This window comes from Miniopterus schreibersii (genome assembly GCF_964146895.1).
Source record: "Miniopterus schreibersii genome assembly, chromosome: 1".
Classification (NCBI taxonomy): Eukaryota; Metazoa; Chordata; class Mammalia; order Chiroptera; family Miniopteridae; genus Miniopterus; species Miniopterus schreibersii.
The window spans coordinates 81,330,516-81,354,371 of NC_138101.1; the positions used below are offsets into that span (position 1 = coordinate 81,330,516).

Genomic DNA, 23,856 nt, shown 5'->3' on the forward strand with positions numbered 1-23,856 from the left:
GTAGCACTACCATTACACTACTCAGTGCATCGTGTTTAAGAGTTTACACTCTCCACTCGTAAGACACTGCAACTGGCTCTTGAAGGGATTCAAAAATGAACATGAGAAAGTTTGTGTCTTAGGAGAACTTACAGTCTTAGGGGTGAGATGAACATGCATTTAAATGATTATAACACCAAGAGTATGTGCAAAATGTGCCTCCAAAAGAAAGATTAATTCTGGCAGAGCATCAGGAAAAGCTTCGTGGAGTAAGCAGTCTTTGATTTGGCCTCTAAAAGCATGTGCTTATTTTTTTACATTTTATTATAGGCATTTTCAACCATAAAAAGTAGAGAAAATAATATAACAGACTACCATCATCCAGCTTTGACATTTTTCAACATTTTACCAATTTTGTTTCACATATTTCCACTTTTTAATTTTGCTTTTCTGGAGTATTTTAAGGCAAACTGAGCCATTAATTGTGCTATTTGACCTGTAAATCCTTTAGTATATCTCATTTTTAAAAATACAACCACCAAGCCATAATTATATCCAACAGAATTATCAGTTATCCCTTAATATCATCTGATTCCCAAAACATGTTCAAATTTTCCAAAGAGTTTCTAAGATATCTTTTACAGTTGGTTTACTCTAACGAGTATTCAAATCTAGTACACCCATGGCATTTGGTGTTATAGTATAGGAGAGACCTAGACACATAAGAGTGTCCCCTCCCACCCTTTTTTCATGCCAGCAATTTATCAGTAGAATCAGGCAATTGTCCTGTAGCATGTTGGATGGAATTTTGAAAGGCAGATAAGTGAGGGGGGAGAGTGCATTTCATATATTGTAGCAAGAACTGTGAAGCAGCTTTGTTGGGTGTTGGGGGCGGAGATGATACTGACCATTGGCCTGTGCTATTCTTTGCACAATGGGAAGCTGGGCTTAGGGAGAGGACTTGGGAAGCAGTTGTTAGAGTGGAGTAAGAAGAGTTGGGGAGACTGGTCAAAGGCTGCAGCTACAGCAGGACAGCAGTGTTGCTAACAGCCTGGAATGTGGAGCCCAGATGCCTGGGTTCACATCTCGGCTCCACCATGCTCTAGCTGTGTGGTCTTGGGCAAATTTCTTAACATACCTAAGCAACTGTTTCCTGAGTTATAAATATGATGCAATACCTGCCTCAAAATGTTGTCTTGAAGATTAAATAAAATTACCCAGAAAAGTGGTTAGTAAATGCTCAAATATGTTAGCTATTGTAAGAGTAGCGGTGCAGGCAATGGCAGAAGGGTCATCTGTGAGTGGTTCCAGTGACTGGTGGGATGTGCTGAGAAACAGGAGTTAGGCAACTGAAGACTCACTCATCACTCAACTTTTAAATCTCTTCTCCTCACCTCTCAAAACACACAAACACATACACATACACACACATCATCATCATCAACACTCACCAAGACAGAGAAACAGGAAGAAAAAAAGAAAATATTATGGTTTGTTGTTTTTTTTTGTCTTCAATAGGATACACTGGAAACACTGGAAGACTATCCATGTAGAGACAACCATTGGGGAGCTGAACATTTGGGTCTTGAACTCTTAAGAAACAGCAGAGCTAGGGATATAGTTTCAAGGATCATCCACACTGACATAATGATTAAATCAGTAGTAAGATAAAAATCACAAGCGAAAAGGAGCAGATTTTAAAAAAGCAAATTAAAAACCACACATACACACAAACTGGTGAAGTCCACCTGAACACACTGAAGACCGCAGAGTGCACGAGGGAGTCAGTGGGTAAAAGAGTGTGTCTGAATGTAGGCAGGGATTTAGAAATGGCAGTGTAATGGAAGCCAAGGTTTCTAAGGAGAGTGCCCGTCGGTGTCAAATGCAGGGCGCAAATAGAAGAGGTCTGGGAGGTGGGGGCTGAATCGGGTATTAGGAAGTAATTTAAGATGTGGGGCCAATACTAGGGATTGCGTTCTAAATGCAAATCTGGAAACTATCTACATACAAGTAAAAGTTAAAGACGTACAAGAGGGAGAGAAGTGAGTGATAGGAGCAGAGAATGTTGGGAAGTAATATCAAGTTACATGAGAAAGTGGAAAAGCCTGAAAACTGTGAAAAAGCCACTGAGTCTGGAGGGCAGGAAGTCACTGGTGGTACCCACTGAGAGCCACCGAATGGAACGGCTCATCTTTGAGTTGTACGTTTGTGAATTACAGACCTGTGGGTACACATATAATTTTTTGCAAAAGGGCCTGTTCCACATGGCAAGTACAGTACCATGGGAACTGAATTATCAAAGTTACTATCTAATGTAACAAAACAAAAGCCAAGCAACGGAAAAAATCAGGAGACGGGTGAGCTCAGTTCCAGCAGAGAACCACAAGTCTCATTAAACAGACTAGCCTCAAAAATGCTCAGTTGGTACTGAATAAAAAACTAGACTTGTCTTCCTCACCAAGCATATATTCCATGTATGCTCATAACCTCAGAGCTAATACTTTAAGGTGCTTGCTGAGTAACACTGCTACCATCCTAGCCCTGCTCTGGAGAACTGACTGTGTTAGCTCCAGAGTCTTACAGCCTTCCTTTCCCAGGCAAGATATTCAATTCAATGTGTAAGGGAAGTTTCAGAGACCACTGCCAAGTTCTGGCATTGCTGTTGTTGTGTCTCTGCGTGGTCCTCCCAATGCTTTTCGTGATAAGCATGTGTATTGGTAATAAGTGGGCCGCTGGGGGTCTGTCCAGGCGGCCTCTGGGAGGCTGCCTCTGGAAGGTGAATGACAGGCCACGCAGGGCTGTGTCGCTGATGCCTGAGAGCAGTTATCAAATTCCTCCATGGCCATGTGCACGTTGCAAACATACGGGAGAATGAAGCTCCCCTCAACCCACCGTGCAGCTCAGTTTAGTCTACAGCAATTCATCCTTGCTCTGTTCTCATGGACAATGGGGTTCTGCAGCTGCGCTCCAGACAGGGCTCAACAAAGCTTTCTTTCCTTTAATGGAAAGGCAGCTACATTCATCAGGAGGGTGAGAGAGTTCCAACCTCTAGAGCCAAAAGGTGAGGCCGAAGGAATTCCATTCCTTTTAATTTCTGGAATCTGTGATGAGGCCCCGTTACAAACTGCAGGCACAATCACACCTCGTTGGGTTTTAAACTGCGATCTGTTTCTCATTTCTAAGTCATCTTCACTGAAACCTAAACGCTTTTCAGTGGGTTGGATGGTGAACATTTGTTGTCTCCTCAGCTGGGGACAACAGTTGGTTTACTCACACACAAAATTGCAGTCTCAAGTAGGCTGTGGGCAACTCAGAAAGTGATTGCTAGGGTCGTGTCTAAAAGTAAAAACAGAACAAGTTCATCAAAATCCACAGCAAAAGTTCTGAATTCTAATAGGCTTTGTCCATATGGTTAATATTTGGTTCTCTCCGCGCTCACTGCTGGCCCCTTATGTAGGTACCACATCTGCTTACGTTAAAACAAGTGTCCTCCCCAGCCATAAACAAGATTTTCAGAGGCGATTCTGGGACCCCTGTGTGGGCTCTGTGTAATGGAAACAGGACTCTGAGCACCATGAAACTCCAGTTCAAAGGCCAGAGATATCAAACACAAAGATTTCCAAGGGAGCAAAGATTCTTAAAAATGTCATCGAGAAAGAGAATGACGAAGTAATAAAAGGCAAAGGGTTTTTGCAGTCTTCAGTCCACGCTTCCTGACTGGTAAAAACAACCCTCAAAATCCTAGATTGTCTGAAGTAGCCACACAGCTTTCACTTCCAATCACACATCATTTCGGACATAAAAAACACAGCAGTTGAGTATGTTAGAGGCTCCTTCCTCCAAGAGTGTAGGCTCTGACCCCATAATGTCATCACTCATATTCCAGGCCAGAATTACATAAAAATCCTTCCAGAACTTTCCGTTAGACCTCCTAGCCTCTTGGTCCTAAACTCGCATACCCTGCTCGGTAGAGAAAACAATGACGCCTACATCCTAAGCCCTGGACCGTGACTATGTGGGAAAGGGGGATTAAGGCTGCTATTCATCTGACTTTAAAATAAGGGAGACTATTTTAGGGAGACTATTCTGGAGTATCAGGTAGGCCTGATGCAACCACAAGTGTCCAGGGTTAGAGATGTGATGATGGTAGCAGGGCCAGAGAGATGTTATTTCGTTGGGCTTGCCAATGGGGAAAGGGGGCTGCAAGCTGAGGCATGTGGGAGGCCCCTAAAAGCTGAGGAAATAAAGGAAAGGAAAGCCAACATCCTGCTGATGGCCCCTAGATTTTAGTCCACCATACTGGATGTCTGACCTATAGATTCGTAAAATAATAAATCTGTGTTGTTTTAAGCAACTCAATGTGTGATAACTCTCAGGGAAGCAGCAGAAAACAAGTAAGACTGTCAGGAAGGGGAGATGGCTTCACCTCGGGCACCCTACTGTCCCAGCTCTAGGACAGACGGTGCCTGGTTTCTTTGGCAATAAAACCAATTCATTTACTTATTTTCTAGTTAAAGTCCAGCATCCAGCAGAGTGCGAATCCTCAGAAGAGAAGATATAAAATAGCACAGCATCTTCTAAATTTGAGTGTAGGGGCGGGGAGGTACAGTTGGAGAAGTTAATCTTTCTTTTTTCCTCCCATTTTCCTTCAGAGGGATGTAGCACTATTGTTAGAAACACAATCCCTTTCTAGTGGACCTGCATTAATGTGGTTTGAAAATCAGCCTTTTCAGTTTCTCTGCTCTTTTTCTCTCCAAGATATCTCTGTGTGCTTTGAATGTTTGGATAATCTGAGATGATCTAAATTGAGAGAATTTTAGCTTCTGAATCATGCAGATTTTTGTACTACGCCCTCAACACAATTCAGATAAGATTTGATAATATTTTTATACACTACAACAGCAAATAGTTCTGAATTAGAAGGTGAATAATTTGGAGTACAAAGACTTGGAATAGTTGATGTAAGAACATTAATAGACTTTACATGCAATTATTTATTTATTTTTTCATTGCTGTTTGTTGTGCTACTTTTGTTTTAACTGGAGAAAAAGTAGTAAGAGGTACTCTGAGTAAGTTAATGTACTATGGACCAAGAGCCCATTTATGTAAAGATTTTTCAGGATCCCCTTGGAGCGAGGACATAACTAAAGTCCATGCTGGAGATGAAGGAAGCTGTGTGAGGCCCGATTTCATTTCTTTTGCCCCAAATGACCAGCTCATCTTTCTCTACCAAGAAACAAATGAGTCATCAGAAGAGCTGAGTGGTGAGAACACCCAAAACCTGGTGGTGGGGTGTGATTTCATCAAGGAGCACAGACCAGAAGAAGAGATGGTTTAACACACCAAATAAAATTAAAAATAGAACAGGAACACTTACCCTGATGTCGCCGTTCACAGTTTTGGGTGTGTGATTGAACGCATGTGCCGGATCCTTGTTGTACACTTTGAGGAGCGATCTGTCCTGAATGTTCCTGGAATCAAAAACATCAGTAACTATGGCAGACGAAAGGAGCCTTACTTTGGGCATTTTCTTTTTCTGTCTATAAGAATCAGGTAAAAGCAGCAGACAATTCAGCTGTTGTCCACAAGCAACTAGACAAAAGTTCATTTACCATAGAATAGGCAAAAATAAATACGGCAAAGAAAAATGACTTCAGCTTTTTTTTCCTTTTTTTTTTATTCCCCTGGTAATATCAGTCTTTCTGTGAAGTTCTCCACCCATAGATATCGGGTGGCATGAGCTTTCTTTTAAGATTCTGAGCAAGGAAAGGGAACAACACTTTAAGAAACAATAAAGCTCCAATATCAAAAATATGTTCAAAGAAATTTGGTTAGTATTTAAATATTTAATTGCTTACGTTACCCAAACACCCAGTTTTCTGCTTATCGCATGAATGCACACAGATGAAAAATGCTTTTTTCCTTTAAACGGTTTCGGCAAGGAAAAGAACATCTATTTGCAGCCCAGAAAAAAAAGTACCACAAAGATCAAAAATAGTATCTTTACAATGCCTTTTTTTTCTTCCACAGTGGGATTTAAAAAATACTTTTCTGCATCAAATTGAATTAACGGATGTGTGGTGTATTTAGAAAGAACAGCCCCCGATAAGTTCTTCCACCTGCCTGTCTCTCCTTCAGAACCCAGTTTAGAGCTGGGGAGTCAATCACACTGCAGCAAAGAACAGAAGTCCCACATCTTACTCAGTTCCTACCTTGACATTATTTAAGGGCTCCTGAGCATCTACGAAGTCCTTTCTTTTCCCTTCATATTCAGATTTCACCAGCAGGAGGGCCACCCAAGGCACTCTCAGCCCGTCTGCACTGCGATCCCCTGCAGGAGCTGAGGGCAATGTGCGCAGGAGGACGCATTCCTTTCCTCCAGGTGCAGCCACACGTTTTGTGGGCTGATCGCAATCACTGGGATTACTGGCTTATGTTTTTGTTTTAAACGAAGTGGAGAATTCTTGGACTAGCTTTGCTTCCCTCCTTTAAATATTCGTCAGTAATTGCTTTGAAGCAGTGACTAGCCCAAGCTTGCACGATTGCTCCCGATTTCAAGGAGCTCATTAGAAGTCGGCTTAGGGGGGAGTGTGCAGTCCTGTTATTAGAAGGGGCTAGGTTACTATGAAGGGGAAAGTTCACAGAAAGGAAGAATGTGGGGATTCACTAAATGAACTCACCCCGTGGCGGGGCAAAGTCACAGTAATGATGTGAAGAGACTGAAACCATACTTGAGCCCCACAAAAAAAAAACACCTGGTGTGATTCTAAAGGTATCTAAAATACATGAGGTTGGTTTATGATTAATTTAGAAACATGTTCGTCCAAGACGAACCAACAGTAAAGGCCCAGATTGCATTTACCATGGCAACATTTACAAGACAGCATTTCAACCTAAACTCTCTTAAGGGAAATATGGAGAACCCAATTCAATGATGAGATTGCCAAAAGTTTAGCAAGTATATTCTCACTTCAAAAATACTGAAGGATGTAAAATGAAATTTGTCTCTGGGTTTAGATGAAAGCCATTGTCTTTAGTTAAAATCCACATGGTACATTTTTTGGGGGGGAGGGGAGGGAGGTTCCATATAATGGTTATGTTGAGAATATATCTGACCATTCAAACATGATACAGATAAAACATTTTATGCATTAAAACAAAGAAATAGAATAATTCTTTGGAAAGGGCATACATGTGGTTATCTAACATAAACATTATATTCACCACCAAATAAAAACATTTTCTCCACTTAAATTTTTTAGTGCCATTTTCATAAGTAAATCAAAACACTAAAAAGTAAAATTCTAGACAAAATTTATAAATCAATGACTTTCCGCTTAAACATTTTAAATGAGATTTTTAAAAAACCAGGCTCTCAGTACTGCAACAGCGTGAGGACCAACAAGATCATCACTTTTGCAAATATAAACATATTAACTGAAAATTATCAATGTTAAAAGTGATCACGTCTCTCAAGCACTCCTTTCATCTACTTCATCAACTGAATGTGCATGAAAAGGGATCATCTTAATTTGGAAGTTGGGGAGGGGGGGACCTTTCTCACTTTCCTCTTTGTGACTATGAAATGACACTCCCTCAGAATGCATAAAGGAAGTACCAGTAATACTCTGAGGCTTGGGGAAGGGTCTAGAATATTGTTACTCACTATAATGTAAAAATTCTTGCACGGCTGCAAGGCAGTGGGTCCAGCTGTTCATAATACCCTCATCAGTCTTGAGCTCCATAGTCAAAAGTGACTTCGCCTAGCTTCACGCTTATTTATTATTACCCTATGCCTCAATTCCTCTAACTGCAAAATGCTGAAATTCCAGAGGATTGTTGCAAAATGCCACATCCACATAAAAACTCTACATGGGATTATATTATTGCAAACATACTCTTTAAACATAATGTGATTACTTCATGTTTGGTTTATGTTTTGTAAGTCCCCCCCTCTTTTTGGGTAACAGCCTGATTAATAATTTATTTCAAAAAACAAACATGAATTTCCTGATACCCATGAATATTTAAACATGTTTTTAAAAAGCAGGAAAGGCAGGTTGTGCAACGGACGCAGCACCCTCTACCTTAGGGCATGTGTCAAACTTTGAAAGCTCTAAATTGCTCATACACCTTGGCACTTGCCTAAATATGTCATTGTGATCATTGTTATAGATATCTATCAGTTTATATTTATTATGAATTGAAGGCATATTTTTAAAAAGTGGTTTCCAACCAGGCCAGCCTGCTATCCCCACAGGGCAAGTACTCAGAAATCCAAGTTGTGGCCCAGGTGAGTTGAGGAGGGAACATTCTGAGGGAATAAAAAATTCTTGACCAAGAATGTGGACAGTCAGGTTTGAGCTAGGTGCTGTAATGAATTGTCTGTGTGATCCTGAATAAGTCCATTAACTTTTATGCATCTGAATGTCTGGTACCATAACATAAAGGGTAGATTAGTCACAAAATAATTTTTAAAATTTTTTAAATGTTTAGAGGCTATACTAGCACCTGTTTGGTGTTGATTTAAATCCTGTTTCTCAGGCTGTTTGGCTGGGACAGATCAGATGGGTCCCTTCTGCTCTATATACAACCACTGCAGTCGATAAAGATGCTTCTATTTCCATGCCACCTGCAGTAGCAGGAGTCCAGTTAGCCTCACTTTAGAATACATTCTAGTGGGGGCCCTGGAGAAAGCCCATCTGGAAAGTGAGATCCTTTGGTAAAGGCCAACTATTTAAGAAGCAACTGGAAAGGAAGAATGCTTCTCAGCCTCTTTTCTTGTGGACAGGAACAGAGTCCACTGCTTTTATTCTATCTGGCTCATGTAATGAATGACTCAGTGAGATCACTACCTAAGATGTCTATAGGCTCCGTCTATGAGGGACAGAGCACTTGAGAAGAAGCTGGGGAAAGCTCCAGTCATCAGTAGTGTCTTCAACTCTTATGATCTTGATCAAGTCTGTCGACCTGGGCCTTGGTTTCCACAACTCACAGATGACTAGTGGACTAGGTCGTTTCCTAAGTTCTTTTCAGATGTAACATGCAAAGGCCTCTGTGGGAGAAGCCTGTCCTCAGCTTTGTAAATCACGCCTTGTAAGTGAATTCTAGAAAACCAGATAGTGAATTCACACCTGGGTGAGATAAGCCTGCCAGTCAGGGTAAGAGCAATACTTTCTTTACTGGGACACAAAGAGATTAGGACTCAATACAAACTGTAGCGATGCAAAATGCAATATGGTACACACACACACACACACACACACACACACACACACACACACACACGGTGTCAGTACGTACCTTACATCATTTAATTCATAATATACATTTCTGCTTTCATCTTTGATGTAAATGGCAACACTGGGTGACTCCAGCATCTTCATGGTGAGCTGTTGTGGAAAGGCACTTACGAAGAGAGCCCGGATCGTGTCCGCACTTGTGATTTCATTGGGCATCCTGAGCTGCTTGGTTTCATCTCCGTACTGAAGATAAAGAACCCCTGTGTGCAAAATGAACACAGTGATCAATCGCAGACCAAGACTCTCAGGACATGCAGCACAAGCTAAGCCACTTCTGTCTGACCACATGCAGGAATGTCCTGGACAAGCTTAAAAGCATGTAACAAGAAATATATGTTTGGAATTTCCAAGGAATGCACTCTCTGGTTATCTCAAAAGTACCTAGTTTTATTCTTTGGAGTCTAGGAAGGTGTTAAAGAGGCTAATTTTCGACTTTTTTAAAAAAACCCAAAGAACAAAAAGCTAACCTCTGGTAGCCTAAAGCAAAAGCCAATACTTAATTCCCTTGAAAGGTATATTTAGAAATTTAAGCCCATAGGGTGATTTTTTCCCCCCATGCCTTTCACTAACTAAAAACACATTCACTATAGCCATGTGTAAGATATATAGTTTAAGTCTTTATAGTCCATTCAGAAACATTTTAAAGTGGCAATGCTATAATATTTCTGTGGTCTAACACATACTTATTTAATGTTTATACCATATGAAACTATCTGTAAGAAAAGAGGGGCACCCTGATGTCTCAGAAAGAAACTGGAATAAGCCAGTTACACAAAGAAGAAGCACAAGATGACAGAATTTCAGAGTTCCAGGGGATATGTGGCTCCCAATGAACCATGTGGTTTCTTCCAAGATCAAGTCTGAGCTTTGCCATGTGACTCTCTTTGGCTAATGGGACATTAGCAAGTATGATGCAGAACGGAGGCTAGATAAGCGTTTGCACACTAGAGCTTGTCCTCTTGGTGAGTGTGGTCATGGATTCTCCTTCATAGAACTACGCTTCTGTGGAGTCCAGCCAAACAACTTGTGGAAGACATATGGAGAAGACTGGAAGCCCTGACTGGTGGCCCCACTAAGCACCCATTCTACAGCCAGGATGACTGGCCAGTCATGAGGGTGAGCCATGTTGGTAGGGGCACCCCCACCCCTGGGAGAGCTGCCTCGCTGAAGTCACATGCAGCAGAATGGAGATGCCTCCTCCAAGTTGCAGAATCATGAGCAAATAAATAACTGTGGTTGTTTTAAGTCATTATGTTTAGGGTCATTTGTTACTCAGAAATAGATAACTGAACTAGGGAATCGAAGATCCTGACATTTAAGTTGGATCCTACTGTGAGAATCTACTGAGGAAGGACCACTACCACTAGAGTGATCTTTGGCAGGAGAGACTTAAAAAGAGAATAGAATATGACTTCTGGTTAAATATGGCAGTTCCTGTAACACTTTTATCTCTACCTCCTCGTGAAATTCCATTAAAATGACAATGAGGAATTAAAAATCGTACATTAAAGGATTAAGGGAACGTGAGAGGAAACAATAGCAAACAAAAGAAAGCTGACACCTAGGTCTTCAAGGAGACAACTCCACATAAAACGTGCAGGCCCAGGGAATCTCTGGAAATGAGGCAGCAGACCCTTTGAAGGCAGGAATGCAGAGTGAATGGGATGCATGAGTCCTGATTGAACTTTTTTTTTTAATGGTACAGCAACCTGCCCACATCTCCCTTTTTATTCCACTTGACCAAGAGACTCCCTGTATCCACAGAAGACCGAAGACGTTGAACCAACATACCAGATTCTGCTCACGGGGCACAGCGGCGGGCGGATGTGTGTCCCCTCTGACAGAATGCTGGCAAAGGGATGACATCTCAGTCAGGAGGCCGGAGGAACCCCTCTAGGAAAGCTGACTGGCCCACAGGAAGGGAGCAGCAGAATGGTGAGGGTAATTGTTCAGGTCCTGTTTGGTCACCCCAGCATTAGGCAGCCTGGCCCCTATATAAAAGCTTCCCATTGGTACACCCATGCCTTGCTCATACATTAGCAGACTACCTGGGATTAACAGACATTTCGTAAAGGCCTCTAATGCGAAACAAAAGACCGAAATAAACAGAAAACTGAAACTCAGAAGAAGTGAGACAGTCCAAGAAAAGGGGGATATTTGGAGAGCAAGAGTGAGCTCTGGGAACCATGAGAGCAGAGACTAAAAATTCAGTGAAAAAGAAAAAGTTGATAAAATCTTAAAAGTGGAGTAAAAAAAGTAAGGGATGGGAAAAGGGTGAAAACCAATAAGAAAAATAGAGAATTACTTCAGAGCATCCCAATGCCTAATAGGGGAGATTTCGATAAAAAGACATCAGGAAAAACAGGGAAGTTTTACAAAAAGTGTTATAAGAAAATTTCCCCCCTCCCAAACTGAAAGACACAAGACTGCAGATTGAAAATATTCATGAAATGCTCAACACACTCAGGCTTGTCACTGAGATATTCCAGGTGGCAGGGCAAACAGAGGTTCCCACCAGCCCAGAGGGTGGGGAGTAGTCACAAAGGAAGTATCAGGACTCAGAAAGGCATTAGCTTTCTCAACAGCAACCCAGAAACCAAAGAAAATGGAGAAACGGCCTTGAAAATCTGGGAGGAAATACTTTTGATTAGGTTCCTATCCACCCAAGACATCAATAAGGTATTTATTAAAGTCAGCTTCTCAGTGAGGCCTCTCCTGACCACCTTCTTTGTTACTTCCGCACCCACTGTCCAGAATATTTCATGCTCCCACCCTTGCTTTATTTTCATTCTTGAACAGTTTTCACTATACAGTTGAACCCTGAACAGCACAGGGGTTAGGGGTTGATCCCTGCACGGCTGAAAATCCAAGCATAACTTTTGACTCCCTCAAAGTGTAACTACTGATAGCCTACTGTTGACCAGAAGCCTTACCGATAACACAGAGTGGGCAACAGTAGTTTTACAGTTGCGAGTACACGAAACACAGAGTTTATTCTTGTATTATTATTTAAAGTATTATTTTCCATATGAACAGCTGTAAACCTACTTTTGCCTCACCCTTTGTAAACAATTAACATATATTTTGTGTGTTATAAACTTTATATACTGTATTCTTATGCTAAAGTAAGCTAGAGAAAAGCAAATGTTATTAAGAAAACCACACGGAAAAGGAAATACATTTACAGAATTTATTGAAAAAAATCTGCGTATAAGCGGACTCACAGTTCAAACTGTGCTGTTAAAGGGTCAACTGTATAATTCATATTTTAATTATTGTTATTGTTTATCGTCAGTCTTTCCCTCTAAAATGTAAGCTTCATCAAGTCAAGGATTTTTAATAGTGTTTTATGTTGTTCACCATGGTATCCTTGGTACCTGTTATATGACCTGTTACATAGTAGGTTCTCAGTAAGTGTCGAATGAATGATTTATTAGTCATCCAAAAGGAATGTTCATTTTGGGTCTGTCTGAATATAAGAGCTTTTGCTACACGATGTAAACAGCCCAGTGATCTCCTTCCTGCTTTGTATACACATTAAACTACATTCTGAAGTGGCTGTTTCCTTGGCTGGAGTAGTCCTTTTGCATTCAGCATAAGCAGCTCAGCTTCCCCTCTCCGTCCATCACAGTTTCCATCCTCAGCTTCTCCATGGAGTTAGTTTTCCAGAATATCCATGTTGTTACAAGTTCTTCAGAGTGCAGAAAAAAAACCTTTCAAGCCTGTCTGTCTCAGATCGTGCAATGTTTTTGCCCTAACCAGGGGCTGTGGTGACTGCCCCTGTGATTGCCAGTGTCATATCAAAAGGCTAAAACCACTCCTGAGGTCAGGGCCCCAACCATGCCTGGGCGAGGCTCTTGCCGATGGGCCACTTGTGGCCTCACTGCAGTCAAATATCATGGCCTCACTCCCCCAAGGGCCTGGTTTTCATTCCCACATCTGCATTCTGTACGTGTGTGCTTTAAATAGAATTTTTCACTCAGGCTCCGAGTAAAAAAAAAAAAAAATTGGGCCTAAACTAAGGTTACCTCAGGGTCTGGCTGGTGCAGCTGCCAGCTGGGTACACAAGTCCAGTTACAGATCATGACAATCCGGAAAGGGCGGGAAAGATGCCTTTATAAACAGAGAATAGTCTTTTACACTTGATTCAGTTTGGTTTCTCAATTCAGGAAAGGTATTTAGAAATGCTTGAACTCAGAAGGAATGCTCTTAATATACGATGGCGTTTTATTGGCACGGTGATGAGAGTCAGCACCCGCTGGCATACTTCCCCGGCTCTGAGTTCGTGCTGGCTGCTCCAGACTCACAGAGGAAGTCTGAAGGGCTCAGAATCATAAACTCTTTCTTTATGAAGAAGGAAAGAGGACAGGGAAATGCATTTATAGGATGTCTGCTATGTGTCAGAAACAGCACGCATGCACACCAGGTCCTCAATAACATTGTTCTAATGTTGATGAGATGCCCTAGGAACTTAACTCTTGTTTCTATCAATTAGCCGAGGGTAAAATTGGTTTCATTACATGTTGTTCCGCTTGGAGTTGCAGAACCTATGAATGATATTAAGCGAGGACTTACTGTATTTCATTTAAAGAGCGCAGCTTCTCTTGCCAGCTGGGTGTTAGGCCCCATTTCACAGATTGGAAAAAGGAAGCTCAGAAGGTCCCAGTAACTTACTTAAAATTACAGCTAGCAAATGGCTTAACTAATTTATATATCCAATTCCATCCATCCACAGAACCCACTGTAAACAATAATAGAAATGGAGCCATTTTAAAATGAAGCCGGAGCTGCCATGCCAGAGGAGCTGCCTTGAATGTCTTACACCTCAACTCTTGGAATGTTACAAAAGGACAAAATAACCTTTGTTCTGGACCTAGGGCCACATCGTGTCCCAAGAACTATTTGCAAAGATAATAACAAAGCAGTTGCTATGACTCCTGGACTGAAAACAACTACTGGACTGAAAATTGAAAACACTGTTTAGAATTAACATCATATGTTATGTTATCTACACCAATAGACATGCCTTCCTTCTATTGATCTAATTATTCCCCTGCCCTTTCTCATAAATATCCACTGCCTTTGCCTTCTTATCAGAACATTATTTGGACTTCTGCCTGAATTAATAATTCCAGGATAGCTATTCTTACTGATCTCAAGTAAATGCTTGTTTGCCTCTCACTTTGAAGGGCCTTTTTATGTTTAGGTTAGGACCATGATCTCTCTCTTGAAGCATACAGCCTAAATAAATTTCTGCATTTGGTCACTTCCATTTCCTCTACCCCTCCAGTCTGGATGATCTTAGCTGTCCTCACACTTTAGTCTGGCCATCTGCTTAAAGATGTTGAGGCACGATGAGGGCAGCCTGGAACAAAGATTCCTGTTTTAAGTCAACTAAAGTAAATGCTGACACACAGTTCGAAACAATGGACATGCTGGGAGAAGTGGGGAAAGTACAGAGCTCAGAAGACAAGAGAGTTGAAATGAACCTCACAACACTTGGAGGCTGCCTGAGAAGCCTGAACACTCAAGGGTGCTCCCACCTCAATGGCCCTGCACAGGCAACGTGCATTTTCTTACCAAGAGCGCTTGGTCATAATTTTACAAAAAACAAAGTGCACTTGGCAGGTCACTTGCACCACACACCCTCATAATCTTTTGAATCTCAGAATAGTTCCAGAATGTGGGACATCTTCCAAAATATTCTTTATCTTAATATGACATGCAAGGATTTTCACAGTGTGACCTTGCTGTGGACTGAATATTTTTGTTTCTCCAAAAACTCATGTTAAAACCTGAATCCCCACTGTGTTTGTATTTTGAGGTGGGGCCCTAGGAAGTGATTAGGTCATGAGGGTGGAGCCCCTGTGATGGGATTAGTGCCAGAGGGCTAATCTCTCTCTCAATCTGGGATACAATCAGAAGGTAGCCTTTTGCAAACCATGCTCTCTCCAGGTACCAGATCTGCTGGCACCTTGATGCTGATCTTTCCAGCCTCTGGAACTATGAGCAATTCATTGTTGTTTAAGACACCCAGTCTATGCTAATGTTCTAGCAGCCTGAACAGACTAATACAGACCTCACCCTCCTGTTCCAACCTTATTATCCACATCATGCCTGAACTACAGAGCACTATAGCTGTTCCAGAACACTCACTGCTCTGAGAACTTACCACTCACTGGCTCCAGTGGCTTTCCCACCACCCTTTTGCTTGGTACCCACATTACCTCCTCTGAGTGAATTTCCCCAACCATTCCTTCATTACTTTTTCTTAAGATTTGAGGAATTAGCCCTGACCAGTTTGGCTCAGTGGTTGGAGCGTCAGCCTGTGGACTGAAGGGTCCCAGGTTCAATTCAGGCCAAGGGCACGTACCTCGGTTGCAGGTTTGATCCCTGACCCTGGTCCGGGCACATGTGGGAGGCAACCAATTGATGTGCCTCTCTCACATTGGTGTTTCTCTCTCTCTCCCTCTCTCTCTCCCCCTTCCAGTCTCTCTGAAAAGCAATGGAAAAAATATCTTCTAGTGAAAATTAAAAAAAAAAGGATTTGAGGAATTAATTTTTCTCACATATGTGCTTACATTGTGTTTTACTGAAATTAAAAGTATGATTTTTAATTCTGCATTATTATTAGTTGTACTCATCAGATGGTAATATATAGTAGAGTATTGGGTACATAGTAGGGGCTCACATATCTTTTCCTTGAAATGAATTCAATTCTCCCTGTAACGCAGCCATGTTAATCAATGTGTGCTTGCCTTCTGGGATGCCTTTTACAACTCCCCTAAACAGCAATTTCCACAGGCAGATGACGGTGACAATTCCAAATGACCTAAATTCCTCAGTTTCTCCAAATCCAATGTAAGATTATGTAAATCAACATTTGTATTACAACTATGGCAAATGGCTAATGTTTTAAAAATATAAAGAACTCTTATACTTTCTGATGGAAACTAACAGTTTTTAACTTAATAAGAAAAACATAAATATTAAAATAAGATAGCTTTTTACACCTATGAAATTGGCAAATGTTTTTACAATAAAATACACAGTGCTGACAAGGGTTGGGAAAATGAGTTCTCTCACATACCATTGTTGGGAAAGTAAATTGATACCATTTCTCTGAAGGGCTATTTGTCAATATGTGTCAAAAGCTCCCAAAATGTACATATGGCTTGAGCCAGTAATTCTACTTCTACACATTTATGCACAAAGATGTACTTACTAGGATGCTTAATAAAGCATCATTTATAAGAATAATATGGGGGAGTTTCAATACTAGGAGATTCATTTAATAAATCAATTATTTTCATAAACTTATTCATTAGAGCACATCATTGCTATTAAAAGGAATTCTAAAAATATGGCAATAAAAAAATGTATATTTTGTTAAGTGACAAAGTACGTTATAAAACAAAAAGAGACTAGATTTTTAAAAATTAATCACTTTGATGGCAGTGATGAACCCAGGTTTTGTGGGGCCTAAAGCTTATACAGTTTTGAGGGACCTCTTTAAAAATCAGAATATAAAATTAGAAACATAAAATTCAGTATGAAAGTTAATTATTTATTTATAGGGGTCTGAACCTTGCTTGGTTTAGTCAAATGAAATGGTAATATCATTGAAGTGAGCATCCCAAGGCATTTCCTTAATAAATGTCTTGAAGAATTGAAGACTTGAGTGTCAAAGGTGCTGAATTCTGGTGCCGTGATCCTATTCATTCCAACAGCTTCTGCTGCCCTTTTACATGGGTTGTTAGAAACTTGTCTATAAAGAATCTATGATGCAAAGTCACTACAGAACTTGCAATAACATCAACTGAGTCAATAATTAGTCTTAAAGGTTACTCAACAGTTAAGGCAGAAAATGCTATGACAATGTTGTGAGAAGCACTATAGCTGACTATGGGTATACTACAACTGTAATTGAATTCTCACTTAACACATAAGGTGAACTGTTGGTTAAATTAAGCATTACAACATGAACTCGCTTTATAATGCCGAATATTAGAAAGGTAGAAATAGAAAGGACTTCAAATTTAAATGCAGACTCCTGAATAAAATATTAGTAAAGCAAATCTAGGAATGTATGAAAGAATACATAATGACAATAAGAGTTTACCTCGGGAATGCAAGGATGGTTTAACACTGAAAAGTCCAGTCCCAATACAATCTCCAATAATCAATGAAACTATATAATAATCTTGATAGTGTCAGAAAAATGTTAAGAAAAACCGAAAACACATTCAAAATTTAAAAAAATATATATCATTTAAGAATTAAAGAGAACTTCCTTAACTTGAATCCATCAAAAGTCTCAAAAAAGCATAATGCTAAGTGATTCAATGTTAGAAGCATTCTCCTTAAACTCAGAATTTTTGCTATTACTGCAGCTGAAGTCCTGGTTGGCACAGTTAATACAAGAAAAAGAAATAAAAGGATTAGAAGGGATAATCAAAGAAATGATTATTCTCTGATGCTATAACAGAGAATCCAAGGAAACCAACAGACACACTATTAGAACTAATAAGGATTCAATATGACTGAATGATATAAAATCAATATATAGAATCAACAGTAATCCCAACTAGTAGAAAAAAGTAAGAAAATATAGTTTAATAAAAATATACCACTTATAACAACAATGTGGTAATTTTGGAAGAACAACAGTAGAAGGGAGTACTTGCTCTACCAAATAGCAACACTATTAAAAGAGTGTGGGTTTGGCAAAGGAGTGAAACAAACAGGACTATGAAACAAAACAGAGAGCCCAGAAAAAAGACAGGTTTTATGAAAGCTTGATATATGACAGAAGTGGCAGTGCAAATCCTTGGAGAATGACTGTCCAATAAATAGTGCCAGGAAAACTGGTTCTCCATATGAAAAGAGTAAAAAATATATCCTTTCCTTACACCATAACTAAAATAAATTCCCGATGGGCTGAAGACCTATATGTCATAAGCTAAATTATGAAACTTTAAAAACAAAAACAAAACAAAACATGATGTTGTCTCCTGGCATATTGGTACAGGGAAAGACTTTTAAAAGAAACAAAAATCATAAACCATAGAAAAATATTTCTTAATTTTACCACATTGAAATGAATATTTTGTACTGTAAAAGGCATTGTAAACAAAGTAAAGAAGACAAACTACAGTTTGAAGAAGATATTTACAGCTCGCATGCTCTATCAAGGATTAGTTTTCAGAATAATGAAAGGGCCTTGTATAAATCAATAAGAAAATAGAATATGAGCAATAATGAATAACCAAAAATGAATATAAATAGACAATTTATACAAGAAAGAAATCCCAGCAGCCAATAAACATTAGAATGCTCAACTTCACTAGTAATTAGGGGAATAAAAAAGGAAACAGTGACATACAATTTTATATCCACCAGATAGGCAAATGTGTGTAAATCTAATGTACTCAAGTATTGATGTGGTCTTAGAATAATGGAGTCTGTTATTCCTTCCTGGTAAGAGTGTAAATTTGCACAGTCACTTTGGGAAACCCAGTACAGCTGAAGATGTGCATTTTATAACCTGGCTACTTCTTTTAAATTATCCATCACAGTTAAAAATCTCATATGTGGGCACTTGTCCCAGGATGCTCGCTGAAACTCCATTTCTCATCGATTTGTTCTCAGTGGTTTATCCACATATTGAAATAGTAAACAGCAGTTCTAATGAATGGAGGAGAACCACATCCATCAACATGGACGAACCTCAAACACTAAAGTTGAGCAAAAACAGAAAGTTACAAAAGGATATATGCAGTATGATCCCATTTATGTAAAGTTTTATGACACACAAGACAGTGATATATATTCTTTACGAATACAGCAAACATAGCAGATGCACCAACATTCTCATGACAATCATACCCTCCAACTTCACTTCAGCATTTGTTTAGCTCTGAGAAAGAAAGAGACGGAAGGAAAAGAGATAGGGTTTTATAACATTTTCTTTCTTTAAAAATATAAGAGGCCTGAAGCAATTAGAGACATATTTTTTAAATGTTGACAACTTATATAGTACTTGCTATGTGTCAGGCACTGATCTAAACCCTTTCAAAATACGAACTCATTTAATCTTCTTTATGAAGTTGCTACTATAATTATCCCCATTTTGCAGATGAGGAACACTGAGGCAAAGAGAAGTAATTTGTGTGACGTACCCAGTTAATGATGTTAACCATTGTGCTTTGCTGCCTCTCAGGTGCTAAACAGATGAAAATATCTGTTTAATTTTCGTAATGTCTGTTATATTGTTAGGTTTTCTATAATTTTTTCATTTAAAAAATTGAAAAACAAATCATTTTAAAAGAAAGAATGCCAAAATAATGCTGTCTACATAATACCCTTTCCACAGAGCACCCAGCTCTTTCCCAGGAGCTTAAACTGGATGTAGTTATGGAAGTTTGGAAGTTTTTCCTTGGCTTTTGATAAAAGAGTGGGTGTAGAAATTCTATCATACAAAGCAAAGAGTAAAGGGCACAAAAGAAAGATTTTCTTAAAGATAAGAACAAAAGTACAATGATCACGATTCCAGAAAAAAAATTTAACTGGCCTTTTAAGGATATGAAAAGTGCAACTTTTACAGTTTTCAATGCATGTTTTCAAAGTATCAGAAAGACTGGCTCTAAATCAAAGTCTATAACCACACCAACTAGGAGATTATATATCTTGTATTTTCTTCAATCACACTGATTAGCAGATTTAGGATCAGAGATTATAGATATTAGTGAGAAACTGTCTGAGTTAATCTGAAATTTATTTTATTTTCTGCTAAATTATTAGTATATTACATAATAATTAGTAATTATTATGGATGAATGAATACATCTTTAGAAAAGTTTTCAGTATGAAATGCTAGTTTTTATATAATTACATGGAGATTTTAAACAACACACCAATATATAGTGTTATGAATTTTATTGTTCAGAATTTCTTTTATTTGCTATGATTATGTAGAAATTATTCTACTTGAAAAGGTACCTGTTTGGCTCTCAAGCTTGAAGAAAAAGACACAGGGAAGTGGCCATAGGAGGAACCTCCTTTCTCCTCTAGTAGACAAACTTCAGGATCACCGAGAATTTCCAGAGGAAACCTCCAGGTAAATAGGAACATTGATGCTTCTTCTTTTTATTTTTATACCTTAGGTCATTCTAATGACAAAAAAATAAAAGCTATCCTTGATGATAAACATCATAGACCCGTATCTGTGGGATTCCATTTTATAGGGCAAGAATCCCCACTTTTTCAAGCTCATGTTTAAAAAGTAGTAACTGTGGGATGCTTGGACTGCAAAGAGCTTTGCCCATGGTGCAGCTCTGCCCTCTCATTCCTGGGGGCCACCCCTGGTCTCCTGCCTCCGTATCCTGCCTTTCGCAGGGCCCCTTGTCCCCAGCAATTCTTGTCCCTCTCAGTCTATAACTCTCATGGAACTCATCCACTCTCTAGTACCTCAGGGAAATATTTTTTGGGGAAAATGACCATCAGTCTGTGAATAATTGGTCTTTGTCACCCTTAGGCCTGGAGGTTCACCCACTCGTGTTATGGGGCCTGAGATGGGGGCGCTTCAGTAGAAGCGGTGATACTCTGGCCATAGGTCACCACTGAGGGGTATTTCAGGCACACACAAATTTTACTCCTTACTTTTCTGTTCCCCAAAGGAGAAGGCCATAGAGAGCAATGTGGCTGACTGGGAGGGCGAGGCATGTGCTGACCAGCAGCTGTTCCTCTTCTGGGCTGAATTTTCTCAGCTCCTTCTTAGGTGTCTGAGGGGGAGGCTCAGGACTTTTTCTAGAGAGTGGTGAGAAAGAGGGTGTGGGAAGTTCGGGGAATACATATCTCCCTAGACTTTAAAAGTATAGACTTGCTGTTATCGCCTATGTGACCCAAAAACACAGTCACCTGATCCATCCTATGTGGTGTTCATAGGAACCATCAGCACCTCTTAATCTCTGTGGGGGGTTTTTTTGTGTGTTTTTTAAAAAATTTTATTTTTGTTGCCCGGCCGGGCGTGGCTCAGCGGTTCAGCGTCGACCTGGGATCTAGGCAATCGGGGTTTGATTCCCGGTCAGGGCATATGCCCGGGTTGCGGGCTTGATCAATGACTCTCTCCTCATTGATGTTTCTATCCCTCTCTCTCCCTCTCCTTTCCTCTCTCTGAAATCAATAAAGATATATATATTTAAAAAAAAATTTTTTAAAAAAATAAAATTTTATTTTTGTTTAAAATATTACAGATGTCCCTTTTGCTCCCCAATGACCCATCCCACCCATCCCCTCCCCCTCCCCAGTCCCTCTCCCCACCATTGTCCGTGTCCTCGGGTTGTGCATATACGCATATAAATTCTTTGGTTACTCTCTCCCCCTCCACCCACCCGCCCTCCTCCATCCCTCTGACACTCGTCAGTCTCATCTATGCTTCTATGTCACTGAATCTATTCTGTTATCAGTTTATTAAGTTCTTTAAATTCCACGTATAAGCGAGATCCTGTGATGTTTGTCTTTCTCTGCCTGGCTTATTTCACTTAGCATAAGCCTGACAGCGAATCTCTGTGATTTAACTTGACGGAAGGGCAGGGCTTCCGAGCGTAAGTCCCGATGGCATCAAGGTCAAATTGTGGGATGCAGGGGGAGTGTGGTGAAGGACCCTGCCTCAGGCACTACACCTGAGAGCCCCCACCCCCAACACCAGTGCATGCACCCCAAGTACTGAGGGCGGTCAAGGCATGGCTGCTTGCAGGGCGTGTGGGGGTGCCTGCCCCTGTGGGTGCACTCGCGTGTGCAACGTGGAGGGACCTGGAGACAGAGCGAGGAGGGGGAGTGGCTGCTGCAGGCTGGGCACGAGGAGGCCCTTATTCATGTCAGCATCCAGCACACAACTCTGTGAGAAGTTTTGAGAATTTTGAAATCAAACCTGTCTCTCTAGGTCACTTGATAAAGGTGTATTTGTCAAAGTATGAGGACAGAACATATTTTACCTAAGAGTTTGTCAGCTTGATGTATAGCTTGAAAACTATTTAGACAGAAAGAAGATGAGTCTCTGTGCTCCTGCCCCAGGCAAGCTTGTGTGAGATGCAGAACGAGGGGTGTCTCCCGAACACCGGCGTCACAGCCAGGAATAGAACCTTCTGCGCCTCTTGTACCCGAGCTGGTGCGATGGCCACTCATCAACAGGTGACTTTATGTCTATTTTTGAGTAGTGCTAATGGAGGCGGGTACCCGGGTGTCCTCTGCTTCTCCAGAGATTTGGTTACTTTATTTTTGGTTTTCTGTTAGTGAGAAAGGCTGAGTCACGCTGAGCTGCTTTTAGTGTCTCCACATTTTATATAATGGAGAGCTGCTTTTGGTACTAATTTAAACTTAAAAATGTTCCTATTACTATTATGTGCTAATTATTGTTATTTGTTCATGATCTGATTCCTTGGAGCTATCGAGAGACTTTCTTGAAGTGGTTATAAAAATTCACTCCTCCGTGGCAGGCCGTCGCTGCCAAGCGGACACTCCTGGGCAAATCCACCCAGACTCCAGTCCAAAGTGGGCAGTGACAGAGCATGAGGCAGAGTGAGTCTGTTCTGAGGCTTGTCCCTGGCTTCCTGCCTACTTCCCCTCCTTGTGTCTTCCCTGCTGCTCCAGTGTCTCTCCTCCCGTGTCCTCGGGCCCGTGCCAGAGGGTGTGGAACTTCTGTCTCCTGCCTTTGCCTCTCTCACACCCTGCCCCTGTGGAGAGAACAGGAATGCCCTCCCTTTTAGCCCTGGCCAGAAGAATAAAGGGGTCCCCAAGACAGCTATTGTCTAGGAGAATCCAGAGAGAAGGCAGTGAAAAGTGTCCCAGTTCTCTAAGGCCCCAATGGGTGCTCAGGGTCACAGTTCTGCGTGAGCAGGAGAGAAGAGAGAGCGGTGGTTGAGACCAATCTGTGGGTTAAGTTTTCTGATTTGGGTCATTTGGTGGTAGTTGTCCTGATGGGGAAGGGGACTTTATCTATTTTTGGAAAACTTATCCTTGTATGCCATTTCTTGCTTTAAGAGCAAGTGGGAAAGGAGAGGGCTGCTGCTAGTGGAACTCCAGTGCAGGCAGGTAACAAGTGATCAGGCCCATGGTCTCTCCCCCAGCTGCCCAGCTCCGGCATCCAGGGGCTCTAGCGAAGGGCTGGACTTGACAAACTGAACTTTCTAATCTGCCTCGAAAGACCCAGAAAGACCTTTCATTGGACCTTCACCTTCTGTTCGAGTCTGGTACTTTGTGAAGTAGCAGTTAAGAGACATCAGACATGGCTGCTGCCTCCTCCCCATTTCCCTTTGAAGGTTCGGGTGCTGCCTTTCACGAGTAGCTTCTGTTCTTAACCACGAGATCACGATCAGAAACAAACGTCTGAGGGTGACTAAAGCAGCTCTAGGAGTTGTGGATGGGGAGGGACTGCAATGACAAAGTGTCCCTGCTGAGATCCATGTCCTCAGGTCTCCTCTATCACAGCCTGTAAAAGACAGCTCCTGCGTCCAGATTCACCATAAATAACCTTTCTCGATACATAGGCAAGAGTCCCCTCCAAATGCCTCAAGAT

The 23,856-nt window shown here is 40.8% G+C and overlaps 1 protein-coding gene across 10 annotated transcripts in view; it reads right to left on the bottom strand.

Annotated features, from left to right (window-relative positions):
• The window catches only part of KIAA1217, a 695,304-nt gene that overhangs the window by 89,562 nt on the left and 581,886 nt on the right, over positions 1-23,856 (bottom strand). For all 10 annotated transcript variants that reach the window (XM_081128701.1, XM_081128703.1, XM_081128698.1 and 7 more), the window contains 2 exons: positions 9,283-9,481; positions 5,357-5,450 (listed from right to left, as the gene is read on the bottom strand). In XM_081128701.1, the coding sequence (XP_080984827.1) occupies positions 5,357-5,450; positions 9,283-9,481 (293 nt within the window). The remainder of the gene's footprint in view (positions 1-5,356; positions 5,451-9,282; positions 9,482-23,856) is intronic.